Below are 25,431 nucleotides of genomic sequence, written 5' to 3'. Positions count from 1 at the left end.
AAAGATTCAAGGAATGTGGAGGAATTTCAGTGCGTAAAGGACAAGGGTGCAAGCCTGAACAATCGTCATCTCTGATCTCTTAGGCAGTATCACAAAATGGGCTCAGGACTACTTTGGCAAACCTTTGTCAAGTACCACAATATGTGGTTACATCCACAAGTGCCAGTCAACTCTATACTGTGCCTAAAGGAAGCCCTATGTTAACAGTGTCCAGAAGTGCTGTCAATTTCTCTGGGCTCAGAGGCATTTGGGATGGACCATCACACAGTGGAAACATGTACTGTGGTCAGATGAATCAGTATTTCAGGTATTTTTTTGGGAGAAATGGACACTGTGTGCTCCAGACCAAAAAAGAAAGGGATCATCCAGACTGTTACCAACAACAAGTCTAAAAGGCAGATTCTGTCATAGTATGGGGTTGTTTCTGGTGTCCCTGGTTCTTTTCCAAGGACGTCCATATTTCAACAAGACGATTCAAAGCCACATTCTGCACACATTACAAAGGCCTGGCTGTAGATGAAGAGGATACAGGTACTTGACTGGCTTGTCTGCAGTCCCGACCTGTCTCCAGTAGAGAATGTGTGGCGCATTTTGAAGCTCAAAATGTGATAATGAAGACCCCGTACTGTTGTCTACCTTAAGACATGTTTACAGGAAGAATGGGACAAAATTACACCTGAAACACTTCATAACTTGGTGTCTTCAGTCCCTATCTATCTATCTATCTATCTATCTATCTATCTATCTATCTATCTATCTATCTATCTATCTATCTATCTATCCATCCATCCATCCATCCATCCATCCATCCATCCATCCATCCATCCATCCATCCATCCATCCATCCATCCATCCATCCATCCATCCATCCATCCATCCATCCATCCATCCATCCATCCATCCATCCATCCATCCATCCATCCATCACTTGTATATCTCTGTACATTAAAAAAATCACTAATCCAAATTTCCAAAAATGTTTTCCAGTGCGGTGGTCCTGGACGGTAAGATCTTCGTGAGTGGCGGCATCGTGAGCAGCGAAGGTCCGGCGCTGGGAACCATGGAGGCCTTGGATCCCTGTGCCAATGTGTGGACGCTGCAGCAGAGCATGCCATGCCCGCTCTTTAGACACGGCTGCGTGGTTATTAAGAAGTACATTCAGAGCGGCTGACGCTGACACGGAGGAACACAACCCGTCTCTGGCACACCGGACACCCACTTTTTTTTTTCCCACACAGGCCAGGATTAGCAGTGCTGATGCCGAAGCCTCGCTCACTTTCTGACACACACTGGGAATGTAGAAGCTAATCTTCCCTGCCGGCGCAAAACAGGCCTTCGTGTAAAATAGTGCACCTGACAGAGCTGTCGTTCATGTGTGTCGTGGCTCTAGCCTTAATGCTCTGTGGCCATGGGGATTTTTACATACAGTTGAAGTCAGATTTATTATCCCTCCTGTGAATTTTTTACTTTTTTTTTCTAAATGGTGTTTAACAGAGCAAGGAATTTTTCTCAGTATTTTCTGTAATATCTTTTCTTCCGAAGAAAGTCTTATTAGTTTTATTACGGCTAGAATAAAAGCAGTTCTTAATTTATTTAAACCATTTTAAGGTCAATATTATTAGCTCCTTTAAGCAATATGTTTTTTCGATTGTTTACAGAACAAACATCATTATACACTTACCTAATTACCCTAACTTGCCTAATTAACCTGGTTAAACCTTTAAAGGTCACTTTAAGCTGAATACAAGATCCTTGAAAAATATCTAGTCAAATATTTACTGTCATCCTGGCATATCTAAAGAAATTAGATATTAGAAATTAGTTATTAAAACTATTATGTTTAGAAATGTGTTGAAAAAATCTTACTAAACATGAATTGGGGAAAATATATACAAGGGGCGAATGATCCGGAGGGCTAATAATTCTGACTTCAGCGTAAAATGTTTTGGCATTGTCACCGTTTTAATGTTTAAATTCATTTTTCTGTAGAACGGGTGGGCAAACTCGGTCCTGGGGGCTGGTGTCCTGCAGTGTTTTGCTCCAACACTAATCAAATACACCTAAACATGCTAAGCAGTGTCTTGAGGATCACTAGAAAGCTCTAGGCAGATGTGTTTGATTAGGGTTGGAGGTAAACTCTACAGGACACCGGTCCTCCAGGACCGAGTTTGCCCACTCCTGCTGTAGAATGACACCGTCTGGTTTCAGTAAGAGATATAATGGTTCACTCAGTCATATATTATTTCATTCAGAAGCCTTTTTCAATATCGTATGGAGCAAAGGAACAAGATACACTGTAAAAAAGATCTGTTAATTAACAGCTTCTGTATTTTGTGATGTTTTCTGTTTGATTACTGTTGTGAATTGCATTATGGGATGTTGATCTCTGCTCTGTTGACTTTTGATGTTGTAAATTTAACTCAGTACAGTTTTATAAAGTGACTTTTATTGACATTTTAGTAGTTTGAAATATTATAGTGTATAAGAAATAATATAGAGAAATAAGTCTGTAAAATAATAGAAAATGTACTGACAGTTTATTACAAGGTTTTTGTAGTGTAAAATTCAACACCAACACTGACAATATAGCACTTTAAATGATTAAAATTGTTCATAAAAGTCACTGTTTCAAACTTTTAAGTATTAAAAGTTGTTAGGAAAATGATCAAGGCCCCATAATGCAGTTCAAAATCATAAATAAATGGAGAAAAAAAAAAAAAGAATCACAAAATATGGAAAGCTGAATATTTTTTACAGTGTATGTCACTAAGAGTGCACTGTAAAACCTTATTTGACCTCTTTATTAGTCCAGTTCACTCCAAGAATGATAATTATAATTATTTTACACTCCAAAAAAGCTTTGTACTTGCTATTTCTGTCTAAAAATATATATAATTTACACACCCCTCAAGACGAAAATGTAACATTTATTCACCCTCAAGCTTTCCTAAGTGTTTACGCTTTTCTTCTTTCACATCAGCTATGTTAAAAATAATATCTTGACTCTTTTAATGAACTTTGTAATAGTATTGAATGGTGCCCGAGTTTTTAAAACTCCAAAAAGCACAATTATCCTTTATAAAAGTAATATAGGATTTACTGAATTCATTATGAAGTGAAGCTCTAAAATCCATACTAGCTAACCATCTTTACTAGCGTCAAGAAAATAGAAAGAGAGTTGACTTGTACAACATATAAATGATCATTGATAGACACTCAAGTGCATCATTTTAAGATGGATACCAATACCAGTAAACTACAGTATAGCCAAAACATTTCACTTCAGAGAGCCATCTCGAGTCTCACCCTAGTTTCTTTTTTTTTCATTAAATCAAATAATTGTTATTGTTTAGTCTGTTGTTAGACTGGTCTGGGGAAAAACTGGTGAAACCATCGCACGCACCTCAAGCTTTACCTTTGAAATTATATGGATCTTGGGCGTTGAAAACAGGAGAGGAAAAACTAAATAAATAAATAATAATTAAAAAATGAAGATTTTTTTTTTGATAGAAACAGAAAAGGAGAACAAATAAAACAAAAGGGAAATAAAGAAGTATCTAAATAACGAATTATAATGTGGGGAAATATTAATAAGATTAATATGAGATACTTTGTTTAGTTTTTTCCTTTTAATTAATTTATTTTTAATTAGATTTGATATTAAAGACATTTTTTTAACCTCTACCTGACCCCCTCTCCCCCCTCCCCTCTTGTTTATGTACTGATGAAGGTGTTGTTGGGGAATGGCTTCAGGCAAAGAGAATCTTCAATGGAGATGAATTCTGTTAACAAATTTTTCCAGGATGAGATGTGAATGATATTTATTGATTTCCAGCTCACCCTAGTTTCTGCTACATCATGCAAAGTAACTTTTTTGTGAATACTGTATGAAGCAAGCCAGTAATAATTGTTTATTAAGTTTTAAATAAGGATATTTTGGTCCCACTATTTACTAAATGGCCTTAATTACTATGTACTTACATTTAAATGACCTTGTAGTTAGGTCAACCTTTATGTACTTCAATGTACAATTCACGCTATTAACAAACCATTAACTAAGAATATTAGCTCAATAAACTGCTCATTTTCTGCTTATTAATAGTTAGCAAGGTAGGGTATATTGGGCAGGATTAGGGATATAAAATAAGATCATACTTTATACAGTAAGTGCTAATAAACCGTTTTAAACAATCTTAATAATAGGCAGGTAATATTCCAGTAGTGTGAATTGTTACTTAAACTAAAGTGTTACCTGTAAATTGTATGCAATTTGTACTATGTTTTGATGTAAGTACGTTGTAGTTAATGCCACCTAATATATAGTGGGACCTAAATTTTTCTTACAAAAAGCTGTCACTTTACCTTAAAAGCCATGCATTAACCCTCTGTAGTCATATGGGTTACTGTTGGATGCACTTTTTGTGGTGCAAAAACTCGAGCACCGTTTGATCCCATTAAAAGAGTCTGGGAAAATATCCATTCAAATATTATTTACTGTCATCATGGCAAAGATAAAATAAATCAGTTATTAGAGATGAGTTATTAAAACTATTATGATTAGAAATGTTCTGAAAAAATCTCTCCTTTAAACAGAAAATGGGGAAAAAATAAACAGGGGGCTAATAATTCTGACTTAATCTGTATATCATCATTTAAGGATGTTTATTATTTTATTATTATTATTATTATTATTATTATTATTATTATTATTATTATTATTATTATTATTATTATTATTATTATTATTATTATCAGGCCGAGAAAAACTTTTTTACTTGTTTTTCAGTCAAAATATTGAAAAAAAAAAATTGAAAGCATATATATTTACTTGAGAAGTAATGCTGTATAAGTTAAGAATAGTTGTTTTTTATCGTTTGCATCTTACATGTGTATTTTGTTGTATTGTCAGATGCTCTGGTGGATTTTTATACTTGTTCTAAGTATAAACAATCCTGTAAAAAAATCGTATGCATTGTTGTTCTCAAGTACATTTATCTCACGGTGAAGCGTTGTATGTGAATTTTTTTTTATTACTTTTAAAATAGATCAACATCGGCTTATGTGTTCATGGAAAATGAGTGTGACCAGCCTGATCTCACGAGAAAATGTAAGTATTTTATGTTTTGTCAGTTTAGTGGCTAATTCGTACTAGTTCAGTGGTACGAAATTGTACGATTTTAAAAAGGAGGCGTGGCACCTAACTCCACCCCTAAACCCAACCGTCATTGGGTGATGAGCAAATCGTACTAAATTGTACAAATTAGATTGTAGGAATTCATACGAATTAACCACTAAATCAAAAAGCTACAAATTGTCGTGAGATTGTGTTGGTGTGACACAGTTTATTTATATTAGCGAATTATTTATTAATTCATTCATTCATTCATTTATTCATTCGTTTTCCTTTAGCTTAAGGCTGATTTATACTTCTGAGTCAAGCGCATGTGTATGCTCAGGAACAGCCTTCGCAAGGTCAGATAGCCTTCATTGTGGCTGACGCTGATGCGCACCTCTCAAAAAAAAGAACTACACGTCGCAACGACACATAGTACAAGCTCTGTGATTGGTCGGCTGGGTAGCTGTACCAAGTGTGGGCGGTGCTTAGAGCCACAATTAATAGTTCTTTGAACATATAGGTTAGTCCACCATTTATAACAAGTGCAGAAAGATCGCCTCCCGCACGTGTATGAAAGCATTTTGGCTACCCTGTGAAATATAATGATGACGGAAAAAGTTATGGTGGAACCTACCTAAATGCTTTCTTAGGCTATTAATTAAAGGTGTCACTGTTTAGCCTGCATTAATGCATTCAGTTTAAGCTGCATGATTAAACATTAAAAGATGCTGATCTCAATTCAAACCCGCGCAACCTGAATGATCAATGATGATGATTTGCATATGTTTATTAATTCTTTGAAGTGCTGCATTCAAATCTGCGTTAGATCGAGAGAGATTCAGTTTTTACACTTTATCAGTTACAAATAATTAAATAACACAGAAGTACTGTGAGAACAGTTTATAGTTCAGATATAAACACTGATGTTTATAGTCTAGATTAAAATCAATGTTTAATGGAACTTGACGCTGGTGAATGTTGTAATTACATCGTGTAACCACCAGGTGGCGACAAACAACCATCAAAATGATGTCACTGAATAGGTTTTCAAAAATGATACATGAATTGGTGAATCATTCATTAAAATTAAATATGATCTGTTGTACAAGATGTTAGATTTTAATATTTGGCATTATCAGCAACTGATAATTTCGTATTGAATATTTTCTTTTTTTCTGCAGCTTGATTTTTATTTTTATTAAAATTACAGGTTCTAAGTTTGTTAAAACCAATAGTTTTTGCAGTAATATTTTTGCATAAACAGAAAGCAAATCACATTCATCTCCTCCATTTTTTGCTGATGCGATAAATGGTCCGATCCGTGACTCAAAAACCGTAGTGTGATCCGAAACATGAGATTTGTGATCCGTTACACCACTACTTATAATTAAAGTTGTTGCACGTCCGCCGGTTCCCACCTCTGAATGAGCGAGTTTGAGCTACTTGTACATTAAGGTAGTGTTTAGAGAAAAAAAAAACACCCACGAAGAAACTCAATACAGAGGAATATAAAAACCTACTGCCAGCTAGCGTTAAGGGAGTGTTATTGCAGAGCAACACAAACAGCACACAGAAGTATAAATGTACAGCTACGCACAAGGCATGCACTGTGGGTCACAACGATCGCTTGACGCAGAAGTATAAACCAGCCTTTAGTGTCTATTTCAGAGGATCGTCAAAGTGGAATGAACCGCCAACTATTCTAGCATATGTTTTACACAGCAGATGCCCACAACCCAGTATTGGGAAAAGACAATTTAGCTTACCCAATTCACCTATCCACTTGTTAAGTCGTGACGTATCGGTGACGTATGAAATACTGTTTCTAGGTCCAAGCTGCTACTCTTTTGAACTGAAAAAGTATTCATTTATGGCCACTTTTTAGTTATATCACACTTTAAAGTGAATTTTATATAAAATCACAGTCACATCGCTCTCTGAACTTGCTGCATCACAAATACCGAATATTAACAATTTATAAAAAATGAATCGCTTTTCTGCCATCGGATATTAGGCATGGATATATATATATATATATATATATATATATATATATATATATATATATATATATATATATATATATATATATATATATATATATATATATATATATGTATATATATGTATATATATATATATATATATATATGTATATATATGTATATATGTATATATATATATATATATATATATATATATATATATATATATATATATATATATATATGTATATATATGTATATATATATATATATATATGTACAGTTGAAGTCAGAATTATTAGGCCCCCTGTTTATTTTTTTCCCCAATTTCTGTTTAACGGAGAGAAGATTTCTTCAACACATTTCTAAACATAATAGTTTTAATAACAAATTTCTAATAACTGATTTATTTTCTCTTTGCCATGATGACAGTAAATAATATTTGACTAGATATTTTTCAAGACACTTCTATACAGCTTAAAGTGACATTTAAAGGCTTAACTAGGTTAATTAGGTTAACTAGGCAGGTTAGGGTAATTAGGCAAGTTACTGTATAATGATGGTTTGTTCTGTAGACTATCGAGAAAAAATATAGCTTAAAGGGGCTAATAATATTGACCTTAAAATGGTGTTTAAATAATTAAAAGCTGCTTTTATTCTAGCCGAAATAAAACAAATAAGACTTTCTCCAGAAGAAAAAATATTATCAACTGTGAACATTTCCTTGCTCTGTTAAACATCATTTGGGAAATATGAAAAAATCCAAAGGGGGGCTAATAACTCTGACCTCAACTGTATATTGTGATCGTGATTTTGGAAAGTATTACATCGCTTTTTAAACATTTATTATTACCATTTGATGAGTCTCCGCATACAGTTTGATAGAGCGATTGAACCCGAAAGCTGCTTCGCGCAACGTCACACTTAACAAGCGGATAGCGCATGCGTTTGGACTGTGTGGGAAACCGGAGCACCCTGAGGAAACCCACACGGGGAGAACATGCAAACTTCACACAAATGCTAATTGGCCCAGCTGGGACTCAAACCTTTTTGCTGTAAGGTGACAGTGCTAACCACTAAGCCACCATGTCGCCACACAATTATTTATGGGAATGCATTATTTTAAACACAGATTTTCTGTAAATTTGTAATAGAAAGGAACAAAAGCTTGTCAGATAATGTAGTTGCTAAGGTAGAGCAGGTCAGGATTTAATTATAAAAAAACTAATATCAAAATTGACCCTATTTATTTTTTCCCATTCATTCATTTTAAGCTTAGTCCCTTTATTAATCAGGGGTTGCCACAGTGGAATGAATCGCCAACTTATCCAGCATATGTTTTATGCAGTGGATGCCCTTCCAGCTGCAATGGACAAATTAGCCTACCCAATTCACCAATAGCGCATGTGTTTGGACTGTGGAGGAAACCAACACAATCTCAAGGCAATTCGTAACTTTTTGATTAAGTGGCGAATTCGTACGATCTAATTCGTACAATTTAGTACGATTTGCTCATCCGCCAATGACGGTTGGGTTTAGGGGTGGGGTTAGGTGCCACGCCTCCTTTTTAAAATCGTACAATTTCGTACGACTGAACTCATACGAATTAGCCACTAAACTGTCAAAACGTAAAATACTTACGTTTTCTCGTGAGATCAGGCTGGGGAAACCGGAGCACCCGGAGGAAACCCACACCGACATGGGGAGAACATGCAAACTCCACACAGAAATGCCAACTGACCCAGCCGAAGCTCGAACCAGCGACCTTCTTGCTGTGAGGCAACAGCGCTACCCACCGCGCAGCCCCTTTATTTTTTCTGTAGTGAATAATTCACCAGTGCATGACATAAATAGAAAAGAAATAGTTTGTAATCTTTCATCAAAACAGAAACTTCCCTTCATCCATCTGACGTCATCATACTGCAATAATTCATTTGTTTTAAATCAGCGCTCTTATCTCGTTTATCAAAATAAATAAACAGCTCAAGTGGCTTTCATAAGATTAAACTGTTTTCAGAGAATTGACTGCATTTTCAATTAACTTTGTTTTCTTCTCCCCATCGGAACGTTTTTTATCTACTTAATTTATTGAGCTTTATGCTTAGAACAAGAGATAAAACACAACACGACTGGGAAAATAAAATCTAGCTTTATGAAAGATGTATTCTCTGCAAACAAATCCTTCTCTTCACACACCTGTCTTTTACATTCATCATTACATTATTGATAATACAGTGCTCAGCATACTGTATATAAGTACACCGCTCACAAATCTGTCTTTCAAATTCATATCTTTAATAGGAAGCTATACAATGTAATATTTGTGTATAAACATTAGATTAGTCAGTAGCCAAATCTGGAGCTTATCTAATAAAATAACTTATGATAACTGTCCAAAAACTAGCACACCCAAATTGATATGTTATAGAAAAATATTAAATATAAATTTTAAAAAGAGGAAAAATCAAGAGAAGCAAAAAAATTTGTTAAAATTTTGTAGGTTGTAATTTGTTGTTGCAATATTTAGCTTGCATTTAATTGTATTATCTTTACATTTCTAAATATGTTTGGTGACTGAAATATTATTTTAATAAATATATCTGTTTTGTACAAATACACCAAAATACTTTGCATATATTCACTGAGAAATGGAGGAAAATATTCATTTTCAAAATGGGGTGAACTCAATTATGCTGAGCACTGTATATGTTTAGTATGCATCTTAATATTTCGTATACTGCGGGGGAAATAAATATTGAACGTGTCATGATTTTTCCTGGGAGTAATATTTCTAAAGGAGCTGTTGACATGGAGTTGAACCAGATTTTTTGTTAAAAACCCAAACAATACAAACATAAAAATAAAACAAAACCAAATCTGAAAGATCAGTTCTGTGTAATAACAACGAAATTACACAAGGAGAAAGTGCTGAACTACTGAAATGTATTTGATACTTTAAATAAAAGACTTTCTTAGGGATTAAAGCAGCCTGATATCACAAGAAAACGTAAATATTTTACGTTTTGTCAGTTTAGTGGCTAATTCGTACGAATTCGTACGAGTTCAGTCGTATGAAATTGTACGATTTTAAAAAGGAGGCGTGGCACCTAACCCCACCCCTAAACCCAACCGTCATTGGGGGATGAGCAAATCGTACTAAATTGTACGAATGAAATCGTACAAATTCATACGAATTAGCCACTAAATCAAAAAGTTACGAATTGCTGTGAGATTGTGTTGGATTAACGACACCTCTCATATGGAGAATGAAGTCACATGCATTGCTCAGGTGTGAGTTTCTCACAGACTTCAACAGAGTGTCAAAATCTTGATGGTTCTCTGGGTCTCATCTGTCAAATCTGAGCTTTATTTTGTATTTTCTATTGGATTCGAGCCAGGTGATTGGCTGGGCCATTCTAAGGCTTGATTTTCTTTCTCTGAAAGCATCTGAGAGTTTCCTTGACTGTGGATCACTAGCTATGTTTCAATCCAAAATTGAGAATTATCTTTAAGTGCGAAATTGGATTATCGCATAAAAGACGTGCGAAAAAAAGCAGCGTTTCCATCCAACGACACAAAGCAAAGAAAAACGTCACTTCCTGGTGTTAAATATCAACAGAAATATGCTGTAATAGGAGAAGCTGCGTAAATCTATTCGTTTAATAAATGACTTGCACCTCAGAAGACAATCCTGACACGCAGTGGTGGCGTTTGAAGGCGTAAGACGCGGAGCGCAGACGGTCTTGATTCTGGAGGTCATTAATAATATAATAACACTGATACTGAGATGGCTAAGGTGTTTTAGAATGACCAAAACAACATTTCATGTGTTTTACAGTGTGCTCAGCCTGCTGGTTTATTCATTCACACACATTTATGATCACATGATCTCTTATAACAAAATCACATGACATTTTTAATGTGCATAGTGGAATTTGTTCGGTAAAAGTGTTTCCATCGCAGTTTATGTGCATCTTTTCTTATCGAATTAAAAGTTTATCCTACTCAGTTGGTTTTTATGCGCATTTTCAAAATGTATGCGCATAACCAAAAAGCGTATAAAAATAGGTGGATAGAAACGTAGCTATTGTCTTGCTGTAATGTCCACCCTAGTTTCATCTTCCTCCTCCTGCATTGTATACATTGGATTGAAGCAGCTGATATTTATTTACACTGAGAAAGGGCAGAGGGTTGTTAAAGAACTACTGAGAGATTTCAGCTGCTGTCTGGGCATTCACTGCTTTTCTACACCTCCCTTTCTTCATGTGTTCAATACTTTTTCCTTGCGTCATTTCATGTTATTATACAACTTCCTTTGTAATCTAATTAGTTTTGGTTTCTTTGCATATATGGATTCATTTGGTTGTTATCAACATCTGGTGAAAATTTCAAGTGAACGGCACCTTTAGATATAAGTTTTCTGAGAAAAAGTGACGTGTTCAATACTTATTCGACTAGAAATATTGACATACAGTGGGGGAAATATCTTGACTTTGATGGGAATATTCTGTCTGAACCTGATTATAACTCACACGCACATGTAAAACTGTGATTATCTGCTAGTTTTATTATAAGATATGAATCAAACACAGTCGAGTGTATTTATTTGAGAAATGTAAAGACCTTGCTTTCACAGGAGAGGAATCAAAATAAGACACTTGGAAAGTCTTTGAACACCTTTAACTGGACTGATATGACATTTATAGCTTGATTTTTACTTTGTTTTGTTGTTTGTTTGTTGTTTTTTGGACTGTTTCACTCTCTTTTTTGCACGCAGCCAAAGCACAAAACACTGGAGACTCTGAGAGAGAGAGGGAACAGGAAGTGTTTGCCTTCATTTCCTCCTCATTGCCAAACAATGAAGACATGCCGTCGACAGGGAGGACGATTCTCAGTACACAAAAGTTTATTTTAGGAACTTTACATGTCAACAAACTGTTTCTAGATGAAAAAAAAATGTATAGTCTGTTGAGGAAATGTTATGTACAATACACAAGCTGTTATTGTTTGAATTGATGATTGTGTTTCATTATTAATGACAACAATAACGTACGCAGAATACAATGTGCATTCTTAATGAAATAATTACTGGTTTCTCGTTTATTTTGAGCTAGTAATCGAACAAATACTGGTTTCAAGGTTTGAGAGTTGGTGTAAAATGCTTTTACATTAAAGGGACAGTTCACCCAAAAATAATTCTGTCATTTACTAAGCCGTTTCATAGTTTTTTATCCTATGTTGAGCACAAAAGAAGATATTTTGAAGAATGCTGGAAACCTGAAACCATTGACTTCCATTGTATTTGTTTTGTCCTACTATGGAAGTCAACGGTTACAGATTTTCAGCATTCTTCAAAATTCATTCATTCATTCATTGTCTTTTCAGCTTAGTCCCTTTATTAATCCAGGGTCGCCACAGTGGAATGAACCACCAACTTATCCAGCATTTGTTTTATGCAGCGGATGGCCTTCCAGCTGCAACCCATCTCTGGGAAACATTCATACACACCCATTCACACTCATACACAGGCCCGTGCACAGACCCTTAAAGGGGCAGGTGCTCGACGCGATCGCAAATTGAGGAGCAAGGCGTGGGGGGTTGCGATCGAAAATTGAAGACGGATGCGATCGCAAAGTGAAAACCAGGGGGGTCGGGGGGGGGCGGTTGTGATCGCAAAGCAAAGAGCTTGGGGGTGGGGCGGCTTGGGAATGGTTGCGATCGCAAAGTGAAGGGGGGGGGGGGGGTGATTGTGCGGCCGGCGATCACAAAGTAAGGGAGGATGTTCAACATTCAAAAAGCACTTTAAGTAATTATATTATTGTCTTATTCAGATTAAGGTAAATAACTATTACTGATGTCCATGTAAACGTAGTCAGTAGTGTCTTCAAAGTTAGTGAAAGATCCAGACGGGCATCCTGCTGATTTGATTCTAAAGGGCACTTTTTTGTCAGACGGCTCACCGGTTTGAAAACCCCTGGTCTAAAGTGTGAGCATTTTTGCTTTCTCGCTTGTGCTCACTGTGTCTATATTTGAAATAAGAACTTCTTGAGCTGATGATAATAAAGTGCGTCATTATTTAAGTGTTTCTGACATCTGATCCAGTCGGAAAAGGACAAACGCGAGAGTGATGCGCAAATAAACAAAGGAGAAGGAAGAAAAAACAAGGGAGCAAATGATTCTTTCAGCAACCTAAAACATGAACAAACTGCCATGTTTAACTATTATCATCACCTTTTGGACTATTATGAACTGGGATGATGGAAATAATCTCTAACAGAAGTTGCATGCTAGGCCGGCGCATCCATATAGGCGAACAAGGCTGACGCCTAGGGCGGCAGAATATTGAGGGTGGCAAACGCTTGTCAAAACTGACTGAGGGCTCTATATTGCTTGTTGTTTTTGAACCCAAATAAGGACTAAATGTATGCTGCGTGTAGTTTTTCTGTAAGTGGTAACATATTGGAGACTGTAAGGGTCTGTATGTGTTCATATATGCTGCATTTATTTATTTATTTCATATAATCGCATACATTACAGTAGGCTATTTCACACTATCATTGATCTGCACTTCAAATCCTGTTCATAGAAATGTTAGTAATGAACATTTATACACAAGTATTTATATGTATAAAGCATCTGTTTAGTGAGAAGTGCTTCTCATATGATATGTGAATGACCCGTACAGCTTTACTGTAGACATTTCCTCAAGTTAGAATGATATCGACTAAAATATTCTGTCGTACACCACGACCATTGGTACCCTTTTAGCAGTGGAAACGCAAGCCTGATAAAGGTGACCTGTACCGACCCATACTGTCATGTACTGTACCACTCAGTGGAAATGGGCCATTAGTTACAAACAAGCTAGTGGTTACTGTTACGACCACTGTTTAAGATGGCTCGTACCCAACACAAAATAACGATACCATTCGTACCCAAATGCAATCAATAAGTGTGGTTTATTTATAAACTAATTTCGAGAGGATCATGTGCTTATGGTGAACACGGCTGGCTCATCATTAGCTCCGTAATCTGACCCATTAGATGATTACGGAAGCATTATAAATAACCAGAGTTTTTCACTCCAGTTATCTTCGTCTTGAAGCTTCCCCCCCTTTCCACCCCTACTTCCTCCCCCTTTTCCGATAGGGCGACACGGTGGCCCAGTGGCTAGCACTGTTGCCTCACAGCAAGAACACCGCTGGTCCAACCTCCTATCGGGCTGGTTGGTGTTTCTGTGCAGAGTTTACATGTTCTCCCCGTGTTCGCGTGGGTTTCCTCCGGGTCCCCCGGTTTCCTCCCACCGTCCAAAAACATAAACAATAGCCAATCGACTAAACCAAATTATCACCGAAAACAACCCTAGTTTACACTTCTCATGCGGCGACAAGCAGGGGAGTCCTCGAGACCTACCTGAGCTCAAACTCCGCTCTCGCCCTTCTAATGGGAGGGAGCTCCGGGCTCGAGGATATTACGAGCTCAGGGCTCTCTCCCAGGACAGCATGCCAAATACGCTTTATTGATTATCAGCTAAGTGTGAACTCTTGAAACTAATATCAAACAGTTACATAAATCTCCAGAAGGAAAACAATTCAAACAAAACAAAGAACAACAAAAATAATGCTGGCGGGTCCACTAAAGCTGTGTCTGTCTTCTCCACCTAGTTGGCGTCTTTTTAAACTCTCCCAATTAGTCCCTAACGACAAGCGGGTGCATCCACCCACGGAAGAACTAGAGTGCATGCGCATGAACAAAAGCCAAGAAAAACACAAATCCAGCCACTGACCATAACAGTTACTAAGCCTCTAGTGTGTAATATGCAAAGTCCCTTTAAGGCAAGCAATTTTACTCAATGGCCATCTTTGAAACGCCTCTCGGGCAGTATGCTCGGGCATTCTGTCTGAATGGGGAAACATCAAATTCTCTATAGCTATTTGCCAAGTTTACGATTACATATTTGGAATAACCAATAAACTTAAAACAACAATGGTCTCAAGTTTCATTTCTAAACATTCTAATCAAATAAAATCAGTATATTTTCAGGTTGCCCGAGGTAATGCGTATGCACACTCGAAAGAAACGAGATCACGACACCAACCTCATTTATGGCCATTCTACACATTATCATCCTCTGGATAATGATCATCAGATCGCGCTGGTTTTCTGAAGTAATCCACAACTTGGTCTTGATGGCGAATCTTCTCCAGAAATGACAGCGACTCTTTGTTTACACATTTGTGGGGCGTTTGAGTAGTTGCTGTCATGTGATGTGCATTTGAAAGAACAGCATTCGTTTCATACATATTACAAAAAAAAAAATAAATTGGTTTATTTGAAAGTAGAGATTTCAAGCTTTGTGAAGTTTCACAAGCTAATTTCGAGAGGAGCACGTGATATGATTTTCCGTATCTGGTCTCTCATCTACAATCAATAGTTAGCCAATCAGATTAATCCAAACTCACTATAAGTAGCCCAGCTAAAATTACTCCCTTATCTTCGTTTTCCGAAGAAACCCCCCATCCACCCTATCTCCTCCTTTGTTTACCACAGGGAGCTCTCGAGAACTACCTGATCTTGTACTCCACTTACATGCTCAATCGACCAGGCGGAAGCCCTGGACTCAATTATCTCCGAGTTCAGGGTTCTCTCCTGGGACAGCAATGCCAAACCTTCTATCATTGGTCAAATAATAGCTAAGTGTGAACTCTTGAAATGTGGATATATTTTCTATATCTGCGGCACAAGTATTCGATGAGATTCCAGTGTGTTTGTTGACCACAAAAAAAGCACAAGTCTAGTTTAAGCTTCTCCCCCAGAGAAACGTCAGATTATAGAGATCGACGATTGGCTCCTGTACTCGTAGGCGGGACTTCGTTTTACATATTGACGTTACACTTTTCCAAAGAAATGTAATCGTAAGCTTGGCAAGCAATTTTAGAGAATTTGATGTTTCCTCATTCAAAGAGAATATCTGAGCATACTTACCAAGAGGAGTTTCAAAGAGGGCTGCTGAGTGAAATGATTTGCCTTAAAGGGACTTGGGTCGTGGTGACTTTTGCGCAGGTAAATATTGCTAAACATTGCTACATGTATTCAGGAGATGTAAATGTGAAATTCATTCATTTATTCATTCATTCATTTACTACCGTTTATTCGAGGCCGTGTCGCGGGGGTAGCAGTCTTAGGAGAGAACCCCAGACTTCCCTCTCCCCAGATACTTCCTCTGGCTCCTCCGGTGGGGATCCCAAGGAGTTCCCAGGCCAGCCGAGAGACATAGGCCCTCCAGCGTGTCCTGGGTCTTCCCCGAGGCCTCCTCCTAGTGGGACATGCCTGGAACACCTCCCAAAGTAGGCGTCCAGGAGACATCCGAAACAGATACCCGAGCCACCTCAGCTGACTTCTCTCGATGTGGAGGAGCAGCGGCTCTACTCCGAGCTCCTCCCGGGTGACAGAGCTCCTTACCCTATTCATAATGGTCCACCCTGCGACCCTGCAAAGGAAACAAATTTCGGCCGCTTGTATCCGAGATCTTGTCCTTTCGGTCATGATGATAGGTGTATGAAATTCTGTCAAAATATCCCTTTTCAAGCAAAAGACACCAACTAGCTACCACATACTCTAGCACCACATTGTCTACCATCTATTACAACCCACGATGCTGTCATGAGGTTTGCATCTCTAGTGTTATATTGAAAATCTAAAAGTGGTGATTAATTTCAGGCAAATTATATATAGAGCATACACATTTAGCCGGCAGCTAGCTCTCTGCAACTTTCACATGGTCGCCCACTGAAGCTAAGCGGTCAGTACCTGGACATGGGAAATCTAGGTAGCTGCCTGAAGTGGTGTTAGTGAGACCAGCAGGGGGTGCTCAACCTACAGTCTGTGTGGGTCCTAACACCCCACTATTTTAATGGGGCCAAATTTGCCCTCTGGCCTTTGTCCATCATAGCCTCCTAACCATCCCCACATCATAATTGGCTTCATCACTCTGTCTCCTCTCCACCAATCAGCCGGTGTGCGGTGTGGCGCAATATGGCTGCCGTCGCACCGTCCAGTTGGATGCTGCACACTGGTGGTGGATGAAGAGACTCCCCCCCAAAAATGTGTAAATCGCTTTGAGTGTCTAGGAAAGCACTATATAAATGTAAGGAATTATGTATTATTATATTATTATTTTTACATATATCTTAAACATGTTGACATTTAATTAAGCCATATATAGATAATGTAAATATTATATTTAATTAATGTTTAATTTATTTTAAAAATACTTTCAGCACTTAAACATGTTTATTTTTGCTTCTACAGTACACTGCACAATGCTTTTCTTACTTAGATTTGTGTCTTGTTTCTAGTCCAAATTCCTAAATCAAGAAGAATTTTCTAGACAAGCAAAAGATATTGTCTTGTTTTCAGAAACAATGAGTCAAAATTAGGAGTGTTTTCCTTAAAACAAGCTAAATAATCTGCCAAAGGGGGAAGCAAAATAATTGTGTTTTTTTTTTTGACATACAATTATTTTGCTTTGCCCATAAGATTTTTTTGCTTGTTTAAAGAAAAACTCACCTAATTTTGATTTTGATTATTTCTGAAAACAAGACTTGTCTAGAAAATGCTTCTTCATTAATAAAGTTATATATTTGGGCTAGAAACAAAAAAAATCTAAGTAAGAAATGCATTTTTGCAGTGTATTGTATGAGTTTTCATGCGAGCCTTTCAAGAAACCCATAAAGATGCATCTTTTTCATTAATATTTGACCTTCCCTACACTTCTGCTCTAAAAAACAACACATTTGTCTCAATATTTCATTCAGTAACTATATATAAAACATGTGTAGTGCCTTAAACTAACAGGGAATATCATATTATTTACATGATGTTGATTTGATTACATCCATCTTTCTCATTTGCTCTGAAGTCCATCACAGAAAACCATCTGCCAAATGATTAAATGGAAATGTAATGTAAATGCAAAACACCCTCAGCGACCACATAACAACATGTTGGCAGTATGCTTGACACTGAAGTCCATATGAGCAGATCTAAATCTCACAGTGGACTAATTTAAGGCGATACACAGCTAGCATTTTGGCAAGCATCCAAAAACCCCAGCATGGAGTTTTGCACAGCTAAACACCGCTCGCATTGTATTCAGAAAACATGAACACAAGATTTTTGCCGCAGTAAACAGGGATTGATGCTGAAAATGAAAGTCCTCCATCCTATAATAATCACTTTCAGAACAGTCAGTAGGCTTTAAGCTAAACAAGTATGCACTGACAAAGAGAATTGGAAGTAAAACCATTTTGGGGTGGTGTAATTTTATAATGCAATGTTGTCAATCATTTCTGAACCATTCTGTTATGCTCAGCATGTCTATGGGTTGTGGTTAATTTGGTCACAACTTTCTCTGAGTTTCAGCAAATGTCACCATTTTAGGTGACAACCCTGCTGAAAAATCCAGCTTAAGCCAGCCTAGGCTGGTTGGCTGGTTTTAGCTGGTCAACCAGGCTGGTTTTAGAGGGGTTTTGGCCACTTCCAGGCTGGTTTCCAGCCTGGTCTTAGCTGGTCAGGCTGGGAGACGACCAGCCTAAACCAGCTTTGTCCAGCTTAAACCAGGCTGGTCAAGCTGGATTTAGCTGGTCATTTTGCAGCCTGACCAGCTAAGACCAGGCTGAAAATAGCTGGAAACCAGTTTGGAAATGGCCAAAACCCCTCTAAAACCAGGCTGGGCAACCAGCTAAAATCAGCCAACCAGCCTAGGCTGGTTTAAGATGGATTTTTCAGCAGGGAAATCTTATTTTGACACATATTTTGGAAAAATGCTGTAATTTAAATTTAATTATACCCTGTGGGCAAATGGACTACCCTTTCGTTATGTTGGTGGCTGTTTTTGCCCCATTGTCGTCTATTATAACGACATTTTTTGACTGCAAAGCCATGGCATCATGTAATTATGCATTCTTGATTGTATGTGGTTTTCCATTCCTTTTTCCTGTTGTTATAATGGAAGTCAAGAAGCAAATATAGCAGTAAATGAGGGAGAAATGAATAAAATATGATACTGCAAAACTAACAATGCATCAAAGCCAATGTTACTATTCCTTTACATGTCCAAGATTGTGATAAGTGTTAAAAATACACTCACCGGCCACTTTATTAGGTACACCCTCTAGAACCGGGTTGGATCCCCTTTTGCCTGCAGAACTACCTTAACCCTTTGTGGCATAGAATCAACTAGGTACTGGAAATATTCCCCAGTGATTTTGCTCCATATTGACATGATAGCATCACACAGTTGTTGCAGATTTGTCGGCTGCACATCCATGATGTGAATCTCCCGTTCCACCACATCCCAAAGGTGCTCTATTCGATTGAGAACTGGTGACTATGGAGGCCATTTGAGTACAGTGACCTTATTGTCAGGTTCAAGAAACCAGTCTGAGATGATTCGCGCTTTATGACATGACGCCTTATCCTGCAGTTCAGTGTGGTTTAATATTCACTTCTGAGAGTCCAAACACTGAAGAGCAAATCCATCGATGTGCAGCTCTACAGATCCCGAACCATGCAAGCCAGTGGTGACAGCGGCGAGGAAAAAACTTCGCCAATTGGCTAAAGTGAAGAATTAAAAAACCTCGAGAGAAACCAAACTCAGTTGGGCACGACCATTTCTCCTATGGCCAAACGTCTTGTGCAGAGCTGCAGTCTAGGTGCTGGAGGCTGGAGAATGCTGGACCTCAGCGAAGACTCGTCACCACCAGCCTGAACCGTTGATACAACCCTGCAGGCACAGGATGTCAACATGACGTTATATTGACATTGTACCCCAATGTACTCCAACGTCGTTTGTTTGGAAATGAAAATCAGGTTGACGTCAGAACCCAACGTCAGGGTGATGTCAATGTCCAACCTAAAATCAACCCAATATTAAGGTCTAATCATGTTAAACCTTGACGTTGTGTGGACGTTACCACTATGAAATCTATCAGACGTTGAATTTTGGTCACTTTCCAACACAACCTAAATTCAACCAAATATCAACGTAATTTGATGTCCAAATGACGTCCTTAGACACTGGCTAGACATTGAATTTTAGTCACCTAAATCTAATCTAATATTAACATCTTATGATGTCGTGTGCCTGCTGGGAAGGCAGGATGGATCCATGCTTTCATGTTGTTGACGCCAAATTCTACCATCCGAATGTGGCAGCAAAAATAGAGACTCATCAGACCAGCCAATGTTTCTCCAATCTTCTATTGTCCAATTTTGGTGAGCCTGTGTGAATTGTAGCCTCAGTTTTCTGTTCGTAGCTGACAGGAGTGGCACCTGGTGTGGTCTTCTGCTGCTGTAACCCATCAGCCTCAACCTTCGACGTGTTGTGTGTTCCGAGATGCTCTTCTGCAGACCTCAGTTGTAACGAGTGCTTATTTGAGTTACTGTTGCCTTTCTATTGAACCAGTCTGGCCATTCTCCTCTGACCTCTGGCATCAGCAAGGCATTTTCGGACCATTCTCTGTAAACCCTAGAGAAAGTTGTGAGAAAAGTCACTTTTTCGAACTTTTCAAAGTTAAAACTGGTTGGAAGAAAGGTCTCATAATGCAATTCAAAACCGTAAATTAAATAAAAAAAAAAAACATGAATCACAAAATACAGAGAACTGAAATTTATATCGCACAATTAATCTAAAGTTCGAATGTTAATTATTTTTTCACAGCTAAACACCACTCACATTGTATTCAGAAAACGTAAAACCCAACATTTTCGCCGCAGTAAACAGGGATTGACTTTCAGCGGTGCATGACGCACCTTTCAAAACATTAGAGGTGAAAGCGAATTCCTCCGCCGGCGTCTATCCGATAATAATATAAGTTTTGATTATTATGATAATGCAGGGACGGTCTTATCATCATCACAGATGTATTATATTGGCTTATGCCCTTAAGCCGCCACGCCGCATGAATAAAAATGTGCCGCTGGCTTTGTGCCGTCTTTTGGCATTCTCCAAATGTTCCCTTCCAATATTTACTGATGTGGAACAGTTCATTTCCTCTGTGCTGTTGTAGCAGCCCCTCTCTCTCTCTCTCTTCTTTCCCAACAGCCTGCTGTCTAAATGGCATTAAAAAAGGCTGAGCCGTGTGACTGGGCTCTGGCAGGATCTGTAAACGCGCTCGGCATCTTCCAGCCTCTGCACCTGTCTACCTCCATCTCTTGCCACGAGCCGCCGGGCCCCTCCTTCAGATAATATATCGCCATCCCATCCATCAAAATCAGTTACCCAACCCCTTCTGGCATTTAAATAAACTAGGCCACCGTTCCTGCTTCTCATATCCTGTGGGTTTGTTTCGCCGAGCTGCAAACTTTGCTTCGGAAGGTGTGTTATTATGTTCTGATGTGGACGGACATGTATGGATTCACATTAAACTTGTGTGACGGTGTTAAAAATGGGTACAAAAGTGAAGAGTATTTAAAGTGATTTCTCCTTCACAGGGTCATCTGTTATCTGGTGTTTTCTACAAACGTGCGATTGTTGGGCGTCACGGTGGTGCAATGGGTAGCACGATCGCCTCATAGCAAGAAGATCACTTGTTTGAGCCAGTCGCTACTTCAATTGGCATTTCTGCGTGGAGTTTGCATGTTCTCCTCATGTTGGTGTGGGTTTCGTCTGGGTGCTCTGGTTTCTCCCACAGTACAAAGACATGCGCTATAGGTGAATTGAATAAGCTCAATTTGCCATAGTGTGAAAGAGTGTGTATGGGTGTTTCCCAGTGATGGGTTGCAGCTGGCTAAAACATATGCTGGATGGGTTGGCGGTTCATTCCTCTGTGGCGACACCTGGTTGGTAAAAAGACTAAGCAGAAAATAAAATGAATGAATGATTGTGTGATTGTTTTATTCTCATCGGCTTAACATTTTGAATGTGGCAACAAGCAGAGGTCAGATCGATTAATTTGATCTCTCTTGTAGGAATGAAAATTATCATATGCATTTGTTTATATGCCAAAATATGTCCACCAAGATGGTCCATACTGACTCCAAAGGCAGATACTGGTAAGATCAGGGCCTGGTGTGTGGACTTTGGGGGTTTTACGATGTGGTCACATGTTGATTGGTCAGTTTGTGTGTCTCAGTATTTGGGCTTTAGTCACATGGTCAAGAAAGAGACAAAATAGCTGGTAAACTTTGCTCTGTTTCTTTTCTGACTCTACGCTTTCCTGCTCTGCTCCTCTCCTCCTCTGCAGTCTATCTTATCTGGCTCTACTGCTGAGGCCTACAAAAATGGCCTGTTTCCACTGAGTAGTACGGTATGGTTCGGTACGCTTTTATGGCCACTTCCACTGTCAAAAGGCATACTGAACCGTACCGTACCACTTTTTCAGTACCCTTTGCAAAGTGTGCCGAAAAAGTGGTATGGTACGGTTTGGTTAACAAAAAGCGGAGCTAGATGCGCAGCTGAACGCTGTTGGTTTACAGAGATACGTCATTCGCTCGTGCACCAAGCCAAAATGAAAACAAAGGAACCGCCATGTTTTAAACACACAGCCAAGACATTGTTGCAGCCCAGGCTCATTCTGAAAACATAGTCCTGTGGACGTTTCTGGAGACCGCGAAATACGTCCTGGGAGGTGCGTATTTTTCAGTTTTTGTTTTCGCGAATCCACGAGAGGTCGCTGCGTGCGCTTTTTCGTATTTCAAATTTCTCTCACGAGTGCCGTTCGCACCCGCTGTTCTTACGCAAACACACCAGAGGCCACTGTCGACCGAACAAGTATACAGTACAAAAATATGGTATATAGTCCATTTTGCTACACTGTAAAACCCAACAGTCAACCATATCAAATTAAATGAGTGTAGTGAACTCAAAATTGACTTAAAGTTAATTCTACTCACTTGAAAAGAGTTTTGAACTCAGTGTTGAAGGTAATGAGTTAATTAAATACCACATTACTTCAACTTAAATGAAGTTCACAGTACTCATAGATTAGTTTTTTTTTACTCAAATGGTTTGTAGCAATCGGTTTCCTCAAACGGTTTGAGTTGACTTAACTTATTGGGTTTTACAGTACTCAATTGGTTTGAGTTCTCTTCATTTATTGGGTTTTACTGTGCTCAAATTGCTTCATTTAATCAAATGGATTAAGTTCACAGTACTCATTAGGATTAGTTTTTCATCTCAAAAGGTTTGTTGCAATTGGTTTCCTCAAATGGTTTGAGTTACCTTAAGTTTTTGGGTTTTACAGTGTACTGTATTTACTGTGAAATCATCATTGCAAGTTTTTCCCCTACAAAAAACAAAGCCAAAATAAACAGGGCACATTATAATATATCAAATTAAATAATATAAACTAATTTAAAATATTAAAAGGTTAGAGTGGCACGGTGGCTCAGTGATTAGTACTGTCACGTCAAAACAAGAAGATTGCTGATTCGAGTTCCGACTGGGCCAGTTGGCATTTCTGTGTGGAGTTTGCATGTTCTCATTGTGTTGGCATGGGTTTGCTCAGGGTGCTCTGGTTTCCTCCACAAGTCCAAAAACGTGGTATAGGTCAATTGGATAAACTAAACTGGCCGTAGTGTACGAGTGTGTTTGTGAATGAGAGAGTATGGGTTTTTCACAATACTTGGTTGCGGCTGGAAGGGCATCCGCTGCATAAAACATATGCAGGAATAGTTGGCGGTTCATTCCGGTTCATGTTCTAGTAGTTTATGCCACTGTTTGAAACACAACCTGCATCTTCTAATGAGGTTAGCAGCAAACTGTGTAGAAATGACCTTGTGTACATCAGAATGTAATGATTTCTGCTCTTTGTTTGTCTTATCTGCTATTGAGCTGTCAATGGGAACACTGTCTCCTGTTCATCAATTATTTATCAGTATTTTGTCAGTGTTTGTCCAACTCCAACGCTGATGATCCACAGATTTCCTCTCGTCTCGATGTGAGCTCTGGTCCTAGAGGCACAAATCTGCCCACACACAATTATTGACAATATTTACACCACATTTACCTCCGAGAAAATCAACATACTGTGTTATGAAGCTTCTTTGACCCGGGGATCTCATAACTTATTATTTTAGCTTTAACTTTTGTGGAAACTTTTATCATAACTTGTTTGGTATAAGAGGCGACTCAGTGGTTAGCACTGTTGCCTCACAAAAAGAAGGTCGTTGGTTCGAGTCCTGACTGGGTCAGTTGGCATTTCTGTGTGGATTTTGCATGTTCTCCCCGTGTTGGGTTACCTGCAGGTGTTCCGGTTTCCCCCACAGTCCAAACACATGCACTATAGGTGAGTTGGGTAGACTAAATTGGCCCGTAGTGTATGAGTGTTTGTGTAAGGGTGTTTCCCACTACTGGGTTGCGACTGGAAGGGCATCCTCTGTGTAAAACATATGCTGGAATAGTTGGCGGTTCATTCCGCTGGGGCGACCCCTGATAAATAAGGAACTAAGCCGAAGGAAAATGAATGACTGAATGTTTAGTAGAAGTTATACATTTGAAGTCTGTTTGAGTGATCAGCATTCATTGGTCACACAATAAAGATATGGATGGTTATCTCTTTTCATCAATTTATTCAAACACATAGGTGGTGTCCAAAACCGCCTACTATTCAGTAGGTACTTCATTTGAATTTAAACTTACTACCTATAGGCGGAGCGTGTGTAATTCTGGGGAAGGCTTAGCCTCCCCCTGGCCAGAGACCACGGAGATTGCAGCAAAGAAAAAAAAATGCATTGAAAACATGTAACAGGTGTAAGGCGTAATATGAATGTAATTTAATGTTGATGATTATCACAACACTTTAGCTATTGTAAGTTTGTCAATCAAATTTAAAGTCCCCCTCCGCACAAAAAATGAAGCTATCCAACCCCGCACGTTACACTGATGAGCGCTGTTTATTACTGGAGTTCGCAGCAGCTCTGAAAAACAAACCAAAAGTGCTGGCCAGCGGACTATTTTGTTTTGCTGGTCAAGGACATAAGACAAATGAGTATTACGAGAGGGATATTATATATTATTCTGGTTTAATTTAAATTGGTAGTTTCATTGTAGCGTAGTCTAGCCCAGTGTTTCCCAACCCTGTTCCTGGAGGCACACCAACAGTACATATTTTGGATGTCTCCTTTATCTGACCCATCAATTTCAGGTTTTGGAGTCTCTTCTGATGTTATGATAAGATGATTCAGGTGTGTTTGATTAGGGAGAGGTTGAAAATGTGGACTGTTGGTGTGCCTTCAGGAACAGGGTTGGGAAACACTGGTCTAGCCTATGGTGTAGTAATCTTGTTTAGGCAATCGTTTGGAGTTTTACATTGTAAAGGTCAAATA

At 38.4% G+C, this 25,431-nt stretch overlaps 1 protein-coding gene across 1 annotated transcript in view; it reads left to right on the top strand.

Moving 5' to 3' along the window:
• Positions 1 to 4,635, top strand: part of LOC130244123 (kelch-like protein 29) — a 747,683-nt gene extending 743,048 nt beyond the window's left edge. Inside the window, 1 exon segment of the mRNA XM_056476409.1 lies at positions 988 to 4,635. Coding sequence (XP_056332384.1) covers positions 988 to 1,171 — 184 coding nt within the window. The 3' untranslated portion in view covers positions 1,172 to 4,635.
• Positions 4,636 to 25,431: the final 20,796 nt, after the last annotated feature.

This window comes from Danio aesculapii, chromosome 17 (assembly GCF_903798145.1).
Source record: "Danio aesculapii chromosome 17, fDanAes4.1, whole genome shotgun sequence".
In the NCBI taxonomy this organism is placed as follows: domain Eukaryota; kingdom Metazoa; phylum Chordata; class Actinopteri; order Cypriniformes; family Danionidae; genus Danio; species Danio aesculapii.
Note: the sequence above shows the minus strand (reverse complement) of the source record. Positions and strands in the feature narration are given on the sequence as shown.